Raw genomic sequence first — 15798 nt, forward strand, 5'->3', positions numbered from 1 at the left:
GCACCGTCAATGCCATGATTGGCTTCGTACCGTAAGTGAACCGTATCGTATCATTGGCTGGACACCTGTCACTCACTGAGTGAGAAACAAAAAAACAATATTATTGGGCGAATTAATTAGATTAGATTAGGTCTAATATTAGATATGAATTAATACGTTATGTTGATGTTGTTTATGCGCTGGATAGATTTTCTTGTGCGCTGAGAATGTGCGGGCAGTGCGCGATTGCGCACGCGCGCAGCTTAGAGGGAACATTGCTGAGGAGCCATCTGTCCAAAATGTAAACAAGTCCGGCAGTTTTCACGGTCGGGAAGAAAATTATGACAACTTTGTTGTGCACATCAATTTCATCAAGCTAACGTTATTAATAAACAAGTAAAGTCGTTATTTTGATGGCTATTAATAAGTCATGTAATGTTACAATGTATCGAACGTTACGTGCATGCTACTAGTTTAACGTTTAACCTACACACTGCTTAAGTTAATATAAAAAGAATGTATGCCTACTTACCAACGAGATTAAGTGATAACGCGGAAGTTTGTAACTAGGTTAGTTAGCCTACTAAATAAGAAATGGTGGTTTGCTAGGTAACGTTGGCTTGCGATAGTTGGAAGCGTCAAGTGTTGAATGCCACTCTATGCACAATGAGGGTAAAGAACACTGATTTCAAACGTGCTGCTTTCCTATAGTGCGTTCACGTTTTAACCAACAAATGTCGCTGGTGAGCTTTCCAACCGAGCCTCCCCACTGTAACTGTAGTTTAAAAAACATCTTTGAAATACTTTTTTTTAAAATTTCCTGATGCTTAGGCCCGGCCGGGGGTCAGCTTAGGCCCGGCGGGCCGCCGGATTTGCAATACACTGGCAGAAACCGTGCTGGTGATTTCCTGGTGGCTTGCAAAATATGCTGTCGATCCGTGTACCCCAGCAAATGAATAATCAATGTTCCAGGCTTGTTTGTTGTTTTTGATCAGCCGCCATAGAAACGGTGAGCCCTCATTACTTCTATAGTCCTGTCAGCCAGAGAGGGAAATCACTCTTTGAGGGAATTGGTAAGAAAACCAACCAGGTCTGATCATTCAGAATTATCCGGTTGGTTAATAATGCGAATGTTGCACCATCTGCTCCTATCGTCCAGCTACGCCACTTTAGCCTCGAGCTGATCCTGTTTGGCCTGGTGCAGCGAGGCAGCAGTTTCAGCTAGTTTAACATTGGCTTACAAACCGGCAAATTCAGCCTGTAGCTTGAATATTGAGAGATTTCAGCTCGTATGGACCGGGTTTTGTCCTTGATCCGGGAGAGCTCTTTCTCAAAATATTGTCTGTTTTTCTAACACAGCCTCTACAATGGCTGCTAGCATGACACAGGATTCCTCATCATGTCCCTTTCTGGGTGAGTCTTGCCTGAAAGAGTCTTTGTTTTTGAAGAAATTGACATATTTTATATCTTGGTCAACAGCACCAATAAACTGAACTGGGAGTGAACAGTTAAGTTAGCCATTTGTAATGAAAACAGTTAAATGAAGAGGAGAGAGGGCAAGGAGCAAAATCACCAGGCAGCCATCTTCCCAGCAGGTCACGTGATTCTCCCCAACAGATTGGGATGGCAGGTATGCCATCCCGCCAAGTTACGCCTTGGCGGGGGCATGCCCCATACCTATACAGCACCGAGAGTTTGGCACTTTTCAGGGTTCCCCACAGAAATAACTACAACAGCCACAGACACTCAGCCCTTAAAAACATTAAATTCTGTACATTCTGACCCCATTTAAACAGACAGATTTCATAAACAACTTCACATGTCCACACAATAAATCCCCAAACTAAGGGGATTTTGCATTTCCCCCTCTTCTTCTCTTTCTTCTTCTTCTTCTTCTTCTTCTTCTTCTCATTCTTATTTTTCCTGCCGCCTATCCCACTAACAACATGTCTCCCCATTGGACATTTTACCGACACCAGCCAAATCTTCACCTACACGACCCAATCAAAAACTCGCATACACACGCAAAATACCCATACCTTTTTACTCTGAAACATTTCCAGTTTAAACAACTAGCCTGCCTGTGGCCTAGTGGGCAAGGTTACAGCCCTGGCAACATGGGTTTGTAGGTTCAAGCCCAGCTAGGAACAGGTTTCTTTCACCCTCACTAATAATTGTCTGCTACTTCTCAATTATAGCTTTTGCACCATATCTACCCGCTGTTCACCAAACGTATACACTGCATTATGACGTACCGTCTGCACGTTCAGTTATTAACCGGCTACAATATTGCAAAGCCATATGAATTCAATGGGAGCTCTTCTGTGCTTACTGGCTTGTGTTCTTCTTTAAAACCACAGACAGGTTTGCTAATGATATTTCACGCATTGCACAGCTATGTCATGGTGCTGCACTAACAAAGTCACACACTGGTAAACCTCCGGTTGAAGGATTGAATCCCGCCTCGCCCTCAGGCAGATAATTTCCTCTTTTACACATTTTCTTACGCGTTTATATTTTCTTTACCAAAACTCACTCACGGCCACCCATATGCATTTCATGACAGCAAATGTATTCATTTTATTAAAAAGTTACACCAGTTCACCACTGTGCCATTTCTACTAACTATATTTCTTCACTTGGCTACCATACAAAACCTTCTTATAAGCAAACGCCACGTTTCTACATTCATGTTACCTCGCCCTGTTCTCTATCTAGCCACATACAATTACTACATATGTACGTTCTGCAACTCCCCATTAAAACATTACATTTAAAATCATGACTCACGCATAATTATAACTACTACTACTGAACATGAGAAAAGCACATCAGTGCAATAGAATTCACACATTACTTAACCCTCCACTTTAACAACTAATGCTTTATAGCGACTGTTATATATACCGTTCGATAAGGAAACTAAGCTTGCTCATGGTCACTTCATTTATTTCGCACTATAGTCTGTGATCATGTCAACCTTCACCTACATGCCCATTTTGCTAAAAAGATATTGTTTCAACTACGTAATTTCATCATTTCTCCTAATTTATCTCACACTGTTGTTATTTTCTCATATGCAAAGCCTGCTGGGACATATGCGTCTGCTCCTATTCTCCACTATCAACTTTTCCGGTTCTAGCTTAGCAAAACAGCGAAGAGGATTCCTACCTGCAGATAAGCCTATCAAAATGCCTTATAAACCTTACAAACACTAAAAGTGCATCGCCACGAAATAACAGACAACGGAGCAGGACAGCAGGGTACACAAGTTGCGACCTAGGGAGCTCTAATTCTACGGGCTTGCTGATTCTTTTCTCAATCAAGGCTCATTGGATGGCCGTCAAATCCGTGAGTACATACACTGGCCATATTTCACCTGCGTTTCTGACGCGTTTACATTTACGCCTCCGCACCGTTTGTCACAGCCACTGTTTTACATAGCAAACCGAAACTGCTAAACGGTACACGCTCATCAGACTGTACAAATTCACACAAGGATAGCCATAATCCACAACCGTTTCTTACAGGGTCACTTTGCATTTCTCACTCATAATAAAACGCTTTGCGAAAAGAAATGATATCTCATAAAAAACACGTTTTCAACGTAGGTTTACCAGTGTGTGACTTTGTTAGTGCAGCACCATGACATAGCTATGCACACAGGCCAGTAAGCACAGAAGAGCTCCCGTTGAATTCATATGGCTTTGCAATATTGTAGCCGGTTAATAACTGAACGTGCAGACGGTACGTCATAATGCAGTGTATACTTTCGGTGAACAGCGGGTAGATATGGTGCAAAAGCAATAATTGAGAAGTAGTAGACAATTATTAGTGACGGTAAAAGCAGGTGAAAGAAACCTGTTCCTAGCTGGGCTTGATCCTACGACCCCATGTTGCCAAGACTGTAACCTTGCCCACTAGGCCACAGGCAGGCTAGTTATTTAAACGCAAAATCCCCTTAGTTTGGGGCTTCATTGTGTGGACATGTGAAGTTGTTTATGAAATCTGTCTGTTGAAATGGGGTCAGAATGGACAGAAATTAATGTTTTTAAGGGCTGAGTGTCTGTGGCTGTTGTGGTTATTTCTGTGGGGAACCCTGAAAAGTGCCAAACTCTCGGTGCTGTATAGGTATGGGGCATGCCCCCGCAATTCTTTTTAAGTAAGTACACTTGGTATAATGGAAGACTGGATTTTTGATGTGTTAATAACAGTTGAAGTATTGCATTAGTCATCAAAACATTTGTAACCGTAATACGTTCTTATATTAACCGGCAGACATTACATTAGCCGTTCAAGTTTTTTATTACATCAACCATTACCTTTACATTACATTTATTTGGCAGATACTTTCATCCAAAGCAACCTACAATTAGTGCATACTGAAGGTCATTTGAAACAGCTACAAAACACAGGTCCAATAAGGTACAATACTCATTATGTAACAGTTATTAATAGCCATGAACACAGTAAGTTCAGTCCACGCAGTAAGCATATGCTAGGTCAGAAAGTAATGTTAAGTCAAACTAGGAGGCAAGGTAACAAGCTACAACATCAAGATAATGATACAAATGCAATATGAGTGCTGGTTGGAGGTGCATGTGTAACATGAAAGTGCTACAGGAATAAGGTAGAAGGGAACAAGTGATAAGTGATCCTAGTTGGGAGTACCCTGCAGAGTAGTGATAGTTAGTTAGTCCGAGTACAGACTGAAGAGATGCGTCTTCAGAGTACGACAGAAGATGGGCAATGACTGAGTGGTTTGTAGAGAAACAGGGAGTTTTTTCCAGCACTGGGGGGCTAGGGTGCAGAAGCATTGTGCTAGGGACGAGTGAGAACCTTTCACCCGGATGGCAGAGAGTGCAAGTCGCCCGGCTGTAGAGGAGTGGAGTGGTCGAGCTGGCTTGTAGGATTGAATCATGTCCTGTAGGTAGGCGGGGGCAGTCTTTTTGGCTGCAGTGCAGGTGCGGTAAGGTCTTGAACCTGATCTGGTAGCGACTGGTAGCCAGTGAAGTGACCTCAGCAGGGCAGCCACATTCTGAATCGTCTGTAGTGGCTGTATGGCACAAGCTGGCAGGCTTGCAAGGAAGGAGTTGCAGGAGTCAAGACGGGAGGTCACCATACACTGGACAAGTAGCTGGGAGGAGTGCGTGGTCAGGTATGGTCGAATCCTCCTGATGTTGTACAGGAGGAATCTGCAGGACCGTGATTTTGCCTTGATGTGCTCCTTGAGAACAACCTGGTCATCCAAGACCATCCCCAGGCTTGTTGCAGAGTGAAAGGCAGTCACTGTAATGCCATAGACAGTGATTGAGAGCTCCTGTAGTAGGGATGTCTTGTAGGGGATGAACAGAAGCTCAGTCGTGTTGTCTCTCATTGACCAGTATAGTCGAGGGAGGGACAGAGAAGAAGATTTATGTATCATCAGCATAGCAGTGATAAGAGAAGCCGTGTGAATTAATAACTGAACCAAGAGATTTGGTGTGAATGGAAAACAGCAGAGGCTCCAGTACAGATCCCTGTGGGACTCCTGTAGCAAGGGGATGAGGAGCAGAGGCAGACCTCATCCAGGTGACCTGGTATGACCTGTGGCAGTCCCAGAACTGCCCATCTCAGCCAAGGTGGAGAGAAGTAGTTTTGGTTGACCATGTCGATTGCTGCAGACAGTTCTAGGAGGATCAGGACAGAGGAGAGGCGTGAGGAGGGCAGTCCCTGTTGAGTGCCCAAATCGAAAGCCAGACTGGTGAGGACCAAGCAGGTTAACCGGCAGTTATTACATGAAAGAGGAAAAAGTTATTAAATGAACTGTTTTTATTATATTAACCATTATATTATTATATTATATTATATGTGGCTCTGATTTGTTTGCTTTTTACCTTAAATAAGATATGGCCCCGCATTCAAATCTGAAATTGATCCTTATTTGCCAGCAAAAAAGCTAAAGTTCCCTTTTTTGCATGAGGGTGCTGCCATCTTGGAACAAGCTAGTTTGTGACATCATTGGCATTAGTCTCGGCTGCTCAATTTTTACTGCTAGATGGCTGACTTTCAGTGAGCTCAGCGACAAATCAAGAGGAAAAAAACAAAACAAAAAATGCATAGAGAGTCCCTTTGTATTGCCCCAGGGTGCTCAAATGAGTATTACTACACAATACCTATCATTTTCATGAACTGCCTCTAACGAGACTGCAACCACTGAGCTGCTGACTGCTCTGAAATGGAAGAGTCCACCTGTGGGACAGGGCGATGGATCTGCAGTGATGATTTGTTCTTCAGACCACAACCTGGCTGAAGTCAGACACTGTGGTTGGGGGGAGGGCACAATCCAGTGAAACAGGAAATGGAGAAAGGCAGCAAACAGTTCCAGGGGACTGAGATCAATTTTTTAAAAATCTAATTTCATTAGATGCCACTTTGTTTGGTTTTATTTTAAATATTCTTTCGGGGTGCCAATAATTTTGACCCCTATGTTTTTGAGAAAAATACTATTTTTGTAAGTTTTTTATAAGAATTGTGTTTTATTAAAGTGAAAGTAAGCAGTTTCTACAAATGTTTGAGCAGAAAATTAATATCATTATGTTTAAATGTTTCTTTTATACAATAATTTATGCTCATTTTAATGAAGAGTACCATTCTTCATTACTTGAATGTATGAACTCTTCTTTTCAGACTGAACAGCTGTGACCTCACAGAGAAGTCAGGTGATATTGTGGCCTCAGCTCTCCAGTCATCAAACTCACCCCTGAGAGATCTGGACCTCTGCTACAATAACCTGGGAGATTCAGGAGTGGAGCTGCTCTGTGCTGGACTGAGGAGTCCAAACTGTAAACTACAGAGACTGGGGTGAGTAGTGCTGGGTACTGTGTGATCATTACTAAATAGAATTAACAATTATGGCAATGTAAGGGTTTGAATTTTGTCACAGGGAAGACTAATTTCCTGACTTCATTCATTTTCAGAGCCTGTAACCTGAATGTTTGTGTGAATGTGAGTTTGTATATAAAGATATTGACTGGGGTGTGCTATGAAATGATGGGCAGCTTGAACCTGTATCCTGGAAAGAGAGAGACTAGCTACTTGCATTTGAGAGCCAGGCATTCATCTAAGTGTTCTCTGACATTAATACCTTCAATCCTGGGAGGTAAATATCCTGCTCATCCAGGAATCTAAAACCATCAACTATCCCTGGGATTAACCGAATTAAGATTTACCCCATTTGGGTACCGAGACTATATAAATATCACAAGGCATGACTTGTGTATTTTTCTATTAAATAACATTTGATTGACCCAAGCTGCTATCCTACATGAGCTGCATATCCTGCTAGTGAAACTAACAATATGCCCAGTGAGTACCTCAGTAAGGGTGTTACCCCAAAACTTTAAGTTACTGTCGCTACCCCGGTTCTCCGAAACACAGAGTAGTGAGATCCAAGTATGGGAAACGACATCCGGTAATCCAGTTTCACCAAGTATGGTTCTGACAGCCAGCAGTGCATTCAGTGCTACAGGAGACTACTGCCCTCCTGGAAGAACATATGGGACACTGCAGTGCTACTACTCTTCATATTCACTTCTCATGTGCGGCAAGCAGGGCAGTCTTGGTGGATCTCTCCACCGGGGTTACAACAGTAACCTAAAGTTCTCTTTCATCATCTCGTGTTTGAGATACACCTATGGGGACATATAGACAGCTCCCAGAATGCCTTATGCTCACAGCTGAGATGCTCTCAGGCCAGCAAAGGATGCCTTCTCCCCTGAGGGGAGGGTGGTGTCTGGCACATCCCATGTAGGGAAGTACTGAAGACTTTCCACTGCCCAAAGCTATAGCCAGGACCCAGGAACGATGTGAAGTACTAAAACCCATAGCAGATGAGGGAAGATGTGTGCACCTCACACAGAGCTCACCCCCAGAACTGAGTGGGCTACCGGCCTCAGGCAGTGGAACCTAGCAACAGTATCTGGAGAAATCCAGCCCGTGGCTGAATAAATATCCTGCAAGGAGACCCCATGAATAGGGCCCACAATGCAGCCATGCCCTTTATTGAATGAGCCCTCAGGCCCAAGGGGGTTGTCATCTTTGAATCATATGCCATAACAAGAGCTTCCACAAGCCAATGGGACAGCCGCTGCATAGAGATGCTTTCCCTTTGCAGGCAAGTGCCCAGGTGACTAAGAGCTGGTCGCTCTTTCTAAAAGCCTTAGTCTTTGTCATATACGTGTGGAGAACACAGCATATGCAGCCTGTGCTGCTCTTCAGAGGAGAAAGGTGGTGGATGAAAAGCGGCAAGCTTCAACACCTCACCTGTGAAAGCTGGGAAGCTTTTAGGCATAAAGGCTGGATTGGGCTTAGGAAAAACCGTATCCATTTTAGGGGAGAATATTGTGCACAAGAGTTGCACTGAGAGCGCATGGAGGTCACTGACTGACTTATCTGAGGCTAGTGCGAGCAGCAATGCTGTCAGGAGAGACAACAGTTTTAATCTAAATAAGCTCAAACGGCCTTACAGAGCCTTCAGCACCTGTGATAAATCTCAAGCTTTTTAGCAACAGGCAGAAAACAGTGAGCCCCCTTCATGAACCTGTGAATGAGGGGGTGCTGCCCCACTGCATGGTCTTTCAACCCAACATGACAAGCAGTGATAGCTGCCAGGTAGACCTTAATGGTAGGAAAGGATTTCTCTTTATCCATAAGGTTCTGTGAAACGCACAGCACGTCAGAAACAGAGCTCTGGTAAGGCACTGACTGACGAGAGGCACACCATCTTTCTAACACCTGACACTTATTGTCATAAAGTGACCTGGTAGAGGGCGCTCTCATGCTTGCAATCACGCGAGGGGGAAGCCCTAATGTGTTGAGGTTATGCCTCTCATGGGCCAAGCCCATAGAGCTACTCGCTCAGGGCTGGGGTGATGTTTTTCCCCGTTCACCTGAGACAGGAGGTCTGTGCGTAGTGGGAGCGCGCATGGCTGTACATAAAGGAGAGGGATAATCACTGCAGTAACATTTCCACAATCTGGGTATGGAGACACCATTCCCCGTACAGTGGGTTTCTCCTTGTCAGCATATCAGCGCTCGTGTTCAGAATTCCTGGAACATCAATCAATCAGTCAAATTTTATTTATATAGCGTATTTCACAGTAATTGTCACAATACGCTTCACAGACAACCCTGGCCTAGACCCCCACAAGCCTAAAGCAACATGGGTCACGCGTAACCACAGAAAGTGACGGCTGCTCCAGACCAACAGTCTGTGGGCTAGACCATGGAGCTGGAGGGAGCGCATGCCACCTTTGTGATTGACAAATGCTACCACAGTCATTATCGCAGCGTACGAGCACATGATGTCCCCTTAGACAGGGAAGAAAATATCTGAGAGCTGTCCTTATAGTTAATAGCAAAAAGAAAATTGATTCACCATGTAATCCCCCTGAGACCCCCCACCCCAGAGAGGGATGTGTCTATCCTTTTTTCCGTATGAAAACGATCCTGAGAGGGGTTCCCTGAGTGTAAAAGTCTGTGTTTTCCCAGTGACGCAGAGTTGCTGAGTGCTTGTGTGATACTGTGAGACGGCGATGGAGATCACACACAGGGCTGTGGTGGAGGGATGAAATCCACCTCATGAAGCCCCTCATTCTTAACAGCCCCAGTGGCAAAACCTGAGAGGCTGACACCATCAGCCCCTGTAGTCTGAGGCATGTGTGATACTGCACTCTTGAGCCCGGTTTGAACTGAGATAAAATGCAGTCTGCTGATAGACAAGTTCACGTGGATACAGAGTATAAATCCACTCCCAAGAACGTTTCACTCCAGGATGGGGAGTGATTGCTCTTGGGGAGATTTACTCTGAAACCAAAAGAGAACAGATGTGTCAGAACTCGCTGAGTGTCCTGCACATCTCTGGGTTTCGAATTGGCAATAATCAGCCAATCCTCTGTATAAGTCAATATTCTGATAACCCATTAGTCTCGATGGAGCCAGACCCGCCTCTACACAAATACAGAACACCCGTGGACTCAGGGAAGGGCCGAAGAGTAGAACTGTGTATTTGTAGCAAACACCACGATGGGCGAAGCGGAGGAATTTTGTGTGAGGGGGATAAATGCTTACGTGGAAGAAGGAATCTTTCAGATTCATTGATGTGAAACTGGGATGTTATGTTAATCAATTAAGTGCTAATTCTTAATAAGAATGTTGATTGACTATATTTCTGTAGATTAAACAGTTACATTTCAATAAACCATTTCAATGAATAACCTAATTTTGGTGATTAGATTTCAAATTAAAGAGACGTTTTAAAATTTTTAATTAGAGAGTCACGGTTCCCTCGACTGGCAGCATTAGTGAAATGTTATTGGTCCATTCCTGGAACATCAGTGCCATCTGAGCGCGTCTTCTCAGCTGCTGGTCTCACCTTCAGCAGACTGTACACCAGCCTGACCCCAAAGCACGTAGACATGCTCATATTCCTTAACAAAAATGCTTAATTATTAAGTTAAGCCTATTAGTTTATTACAAAGTTAAGCATTAATAAGCAGCATTAATAAGCACCATAAATAAGCAGCATTAATAAGCACCATAAATAAGCAGCTTTAATAAGCAGCATAAATAAGCAGCATTAATGAGCAGTATGAATAAGCAGCATTAATAAGCAGTGTAAATCATTTGCATTAATAAGCAAAATGAATAAGAAATATCTTTTGTCACCATCACAGTGGTAGTTCAGCCAACCCTTAGCGGTCTCTCCTCTCCTGAACAGATTTCTCAGTCCGTGAATCTGTGTTTTTATGATTTTGCTTCTTGTAGTTTTGGCCTTAATACACAATCCTGTTTAAATGATTGTTTGAGCATGTCTTAATAAAACCTCTCTGATAGATAGAGCTCATTAATTGGTAAGTCTGTTTTGAGTCATTCTTTTTATAGGCCATGTAGAAGATTTTCAGCTAATCAGTTTATCATTATTAATAAATTAATGGGTGCTGACAATCGATTAAAAGCATTGCACAAAATTTGCATCCCTAATTAAAACCAGTCGTCCTGACATTGAGCATGTTGTTAACATTTTGAAATTATATTTCCTCAAATGTTTAACACTGAGATTAAAGATAGGAAGTAGAGAACCGTCCTTCTTTGGGACCTGGAATTAAGGATAATAAAAGTTTTGTTGGGTTTGTTCTTTGGGAATCACACGTATCGCCCCTTTTTGTAAGAGGCCAGAAATTTCTTCCTCTTAAACATGGGCAGCGCTCTCTTGGGTTTGAGAGTAAATGACTCTGTTGAAAAGGGGGGTTTCACTCTGAACTGGAGTCTGTAGCACTTGGCTATTGTCTGTAGCCCTTGTCTGTAGTAGTGCTGCTGTGTCCTATGTGCTCTTCCAGGAGGGCGGTAGCCTCCTTTAGCATTGGACACGCGCCTGTCTGTCAGAACCAGACTTGGTGCAATGATGAGACTCTCTGCAGAGGTCATGGCCGGCTGTCATTCCCCATAGTTGGATTTTCAACACAAGATTACATTACACAAGATGATGAAAGAGAAGTTTATTTATGGCACCAATACAGTGATTGGTTCTTGCAGAGATGCACACCCTAGTCAGTGTATAAGTGTGCCATGTACTTTGCACGTAAATTGCTTTAGCTTCCCTTAAATGCTATCCAGAGAACATTTCCCACAATCCACACTATTATACATTTGATAAAATAAAGTCTGACCTGACCAGAACTCTAGTACCTACCACCATCACCAACAGACCCTCCTCCTACAATGACAGGGGTGCTGCATGGTACTGCCCCTACAGGCACAGGAGAACTAGCAGCCCAGCTGGCAGTAAATAAGGGGCTTTGTATGACTGGTGTGCCCTTATGACTAAGTCTATCAGTTCTGTATATGTTGCACGTTCTCCTGTAAGTGTCTACTGTGATAGGGTGGCAGTGTAGTATAATAGCTATGGAACTGGTCTTGTAACCTAAAGGTCACAGGCTCTATTCCTGGGTGGGAAACTGCCATTGTACCCTTGAACAAGGTACTTAACCTGCATTGCTTCAGTATATATCCAGCTGTATAAATGGATCCAATGTAGATGTTTTGTGTATAAAAAATGCATCTGGATGAGTGTCTGCTCAATGCCTAGATGGATGGATAGATGTATGGATAATCTTTTTTAAAGTGACTCGGCCTTTAGCTGTGTGTTAGGTTGCAGTACTGTGGGAAGTTTGTCACAGAAAACCAAAAGGTAAGAAGCAAACACACTGTCCACTCTGAAAGATGTGTTCTCTTTTACATCATTACTTTTGGTGGTAGCTGTGTCAAACATCCCATAGCATTGCAAACTAACTGACTGACCACTCTGAAAGATGACAGTCACACTTTTGGAATAGGATAAGCCCAGAGAAAAGATCATAGAAAAGGTAGATGAGCCCTTATTCTAAGAATTTTCAGAATAAGAAAAGGAGCCATTTGGGTCAGAATTACATCTGTAGAACTGTCAGAGTTCAGTCCAGCAGGACGTCTATAATATATGAAGTCTTCTTTGCAGACTGAACAGCTGTAACCTCACAGGGGAGTCCTGTAATATTGTGGCCTCAGCTCTCCAGTCATCAGACTCACCCCTGAGAGATCTGGACCTCAGCTACAATGACCTGGGAGATTCAGGAGTGGAGCTGCTCTGTGCTGGACTGATGAGTCCAAACTATAAACTACAGAGACTGGGGTGAGTAGTGCTGTGTACTGTGTGACCTTAACAAAAAGTAATTCCTGAGTATGGTTGTGTATGTCTGAATTTTGTCACAAGGAAGAAAACAAATTTACTGAATGCATTTTCAAAGCCTGTAACCTCAATGATTGTGTGAATACAAGTTTGCAGATCAGCGTATTGACTGGGGTATGCTCATACACTACATTTCCAAAAGTGTGTGGACACCTGAACATCACACCCTTGTTGAACATCTCATTCCAAAACCATGGGCATTAATATGGAGTTGGACCCCCCTTTGCTTCTGTAACTGCCTCCACTCTTCTGGGAAGGCTTTCTAGTAGATTTTGGAACATGGCTGCAGGGATTTGCTTCCATGCAGCTGCAAGAGCATTAGTGAGGTTGGGTACCGATGTTGGGCATAAGGCTTTCTAATTCACTCAAAGGTGTTTGATGGAGTGGAGGTCAGGGCTCTGTGCCAAACTCTTCCCCACCAAACTCAGCAAACCATTTCTTTATGTGCCTTGCTTTGTGCACTGGAACAGTGTCATGCTGAAACAGGAAAGGGCTTTCCCCAAGCTGTTGCCACAAAGTTTAAGCACACAATTTTCTTGAATGGCATTATATGCTGTAGCATTAAGATTTCCCTTCAGAGGAACTAAGGGGTCCAGCCCAAACCATGAAAAACAGCCCCAGACCATGATTCCTCCTCCTTCATACTATACAGTTGGCACTATGCATTCCACCAAGCCCAGATTTGTCCGTCAGACTGCCAGGTAGAGAAGTGTGATTCATCACTCCAGAGAATGCATTTCCACTGCTCCAGAGTCCAATGGCAGTGTGTTTTACACCACTCCAGCTGACGCTTGGCATTGCACATCATGATCTTGGTCATGGAAACCCATTTCCCACGTACCGCTGCTTGGCCATGGAAACCCATTTCATGAAGCTCTTGACGAGCAGTTTTTGTTCTGATGTTGTTTCCAGAGGTAGTTTGGAACTCTGTAGTGAGTATTGCAACCATGGAAAGATGATTTTTACACGCTACAAGCTTCAGCACTGCATTTTGTGAGCTTGTGTGGCCTACCGCTTCACTGCTGAGCTGTTGTTGCTCCCATACCTTTCCGCTTCACTATACCAGCTCTTACAGTTGACTGGAGCAGCTCTAGCAGGAAAGACATTTGATGAACTGACTTGCCTCAGCCGGAGACTTGAAAAGGTGCTGTGCACCATTGTGAGTGAGCTTGAGCGTGGCTGGGTATATTAGGAACGTCTGGAGGCCGCGATCACAAGTTACTGCCAGCAGAGAAGAGAAGGCTCTGTGCCGCTGTGCTGTATAATCGCTGAAGTCTGGATAAAAATGAATGACTATCCCGTTAAACTTCACTGGTGATTTCCTGGCGGCTTGTGAAATATACTGTCGATCCGTGTACCCCAGCAGATTAATAATCAGTGTTCCACGTCCGTCTGCTGTATTTGATCAGCCGCCATAGAAACGGTGAGCCTTCATTACTTCTATAGTCCTGTCAGCCAGAGAGGGGAATCACTCTTTGAGGGAATTGGTAAGAAAACCAACCGGGTCGGACTCTTCGGAATTCTCTGGTAGGTTAACAATGCGAAGGTTGCACCATCTGCTCTGATCCTCCAGCTCCGCCATTTTAGCCTCGAGCTGATCCTGTTTGGCCTGGTGCAGCAAGGCAGCGGTTTTGGCTAGTTTAACTTTGGCTTGCAAACGGGCAAGCCTTGAGCTGTGTCTCAAAATATTGTCTGTGTTTTTCTAACACAGCCTCTACAATGGCTGCTCGCATGACACAGGATTCCTTATCATGTCCCTTTCTGGGTGAGTCTTGCCTGAAAGAGTCTTTGTTTTTGAAGAAATGGACATGTTTTATATATTGGTCAACAGCACCAATAAACTGCACTGGGAGTGAACAGTTAAGTTAGCCACTTGTAATGAAAATAGTTAAATGAGGAGGAGAGAGGAGCAAAATCACTTGGCAGATAAAGAAAAAGAACACACAAAGAACTTGTGATATGTGCCCTCAATCTTCAAATGAAAAGAATTAGGTACCAAGATAATTAAATGGATATTTCACAAGTAATTTTGTGGAGCTTACCCCATTGTATTTGGATAGTGTGAATACTAGCAACATTACATTACATTACATTACATTACATTACAGGCATTTGGCAGACGCTCTTATCCAGAGCGACGTACAACAAAGTGTATAACCATAACCAGGAACAAGTATGACGAAAACCCTAGAGAGAAGTACCGGTCCAAGTACAGGGAACAACCGCATAGTTCAACTTGGACCCTGATGGTTAAACTGATTAACACTAACAACGAGAACGGCAACAACGCAATCTATGGAAAAAAAAAAAAAAAAAAATACAATTAGTCGTTAAGACAGGCGCATCACTAAGTCACCTATGAAACAGCTGCCTAGTTACAACCCTAAGTTTAGTCATTTACAGGGGGGAAGGGAGGGATGGGGAGAGGTGCAGCCTGAAGAGGTGGGTCTTCAGTCGTCGTTTGAAATGGGTCACAGTCTCAGCTGTTCTGACCTCCACAGGGAGGTCATTCCACCATCGTGGGGCCAGAACAGACAGGAGACGTGTTCTGGAAGTGCAGGTGCGAAGAGGGGGAGGTGCTAGGCGTCCTGAGGTAGCAGAACGGAGGGATCTGGCTGGCATGTAGGGTTTGAATATCTTGTGAAGGTATGCTGGGGCTGATCCCTTGACTGCCTGGTATGCTAGGACCAATGTTTTGAATTTGATGCGAGCTATAACAGGCAGCCAGTGGAGGGTAGTGAGCAGGGGAGTTACGTGGGAGTGTCTGGGGAGGTTGAAGACCAGACGAGCCGCAGCATTCTGAATGAGCTGCAGGGGTCTGGTGGCAGATGCCGGTAGTCCAGCCAGAAGAGAGTTGCAGTAGTCCAGGCGGGATAGAACCATTGCTTGGACCAGGAGCTGGGTTGAGTAGGTGGTGAGAAAGGGGCGGATTCTGCGGATGTTGTATAGGAAAAATCTGCATGCCCGGGTTACTGCTGCAATGTTGTTGGAGAGGGACAGCCTGTTGTCCATCATCACTCCGAGATTCTTGGCGCAGGGTGATGATGTCACTACGG

General features: G+C 44.0%; 1 protein-coding gene across 5 annotated transcripts in view; it reads left to right on the top strand.

Annotated features, from left to right (window-relative positions):
* The window catches only part of LOC135242401 (NACHT, LRR and PYD domains-containing protein 12-like), a 505695-nt gene that overhangs the window by 369021 nt on the left and 120876 nt on the right, over nucleotides 1-15798 (top strand). For 2 of the 5 annotated variants that reach the window (XM_064313447.1, XM_064313450.1), the window contains exon 12: nucleotides 12512-12685. The exons of 1 other annotated variant lie outside the window; for it this stretch is intronic. In XM_064313447.1, the coding sequence (XP_064169517.1) occupies nucleotides 12512-12685 (174 nt within the window). Of the gene's footprint in view, nucleotides 1-6648; nucleotides 6823-12511; nucleotides 12686-15798 lie in introns of all 5 variants that reach the window. 2 more of the 5 variants (XM_064313451.1, XM_064313453.1) reach the window with 2 other exon arrangements.

This window comes from Anguilla rostrata, chromosome 16 (genome assembly GCF_018555375.3).
Source record: "Anguilla rostrata isolate EN2019 chromosome 16, ASM1855537v3, whole genome shotgun sequence".
NCBI lineage: Eukaryota > Metazoa > Chordata > Actinopteri > Anguilliformes > Anguillidae > Anguilla > Anguilla rostrata.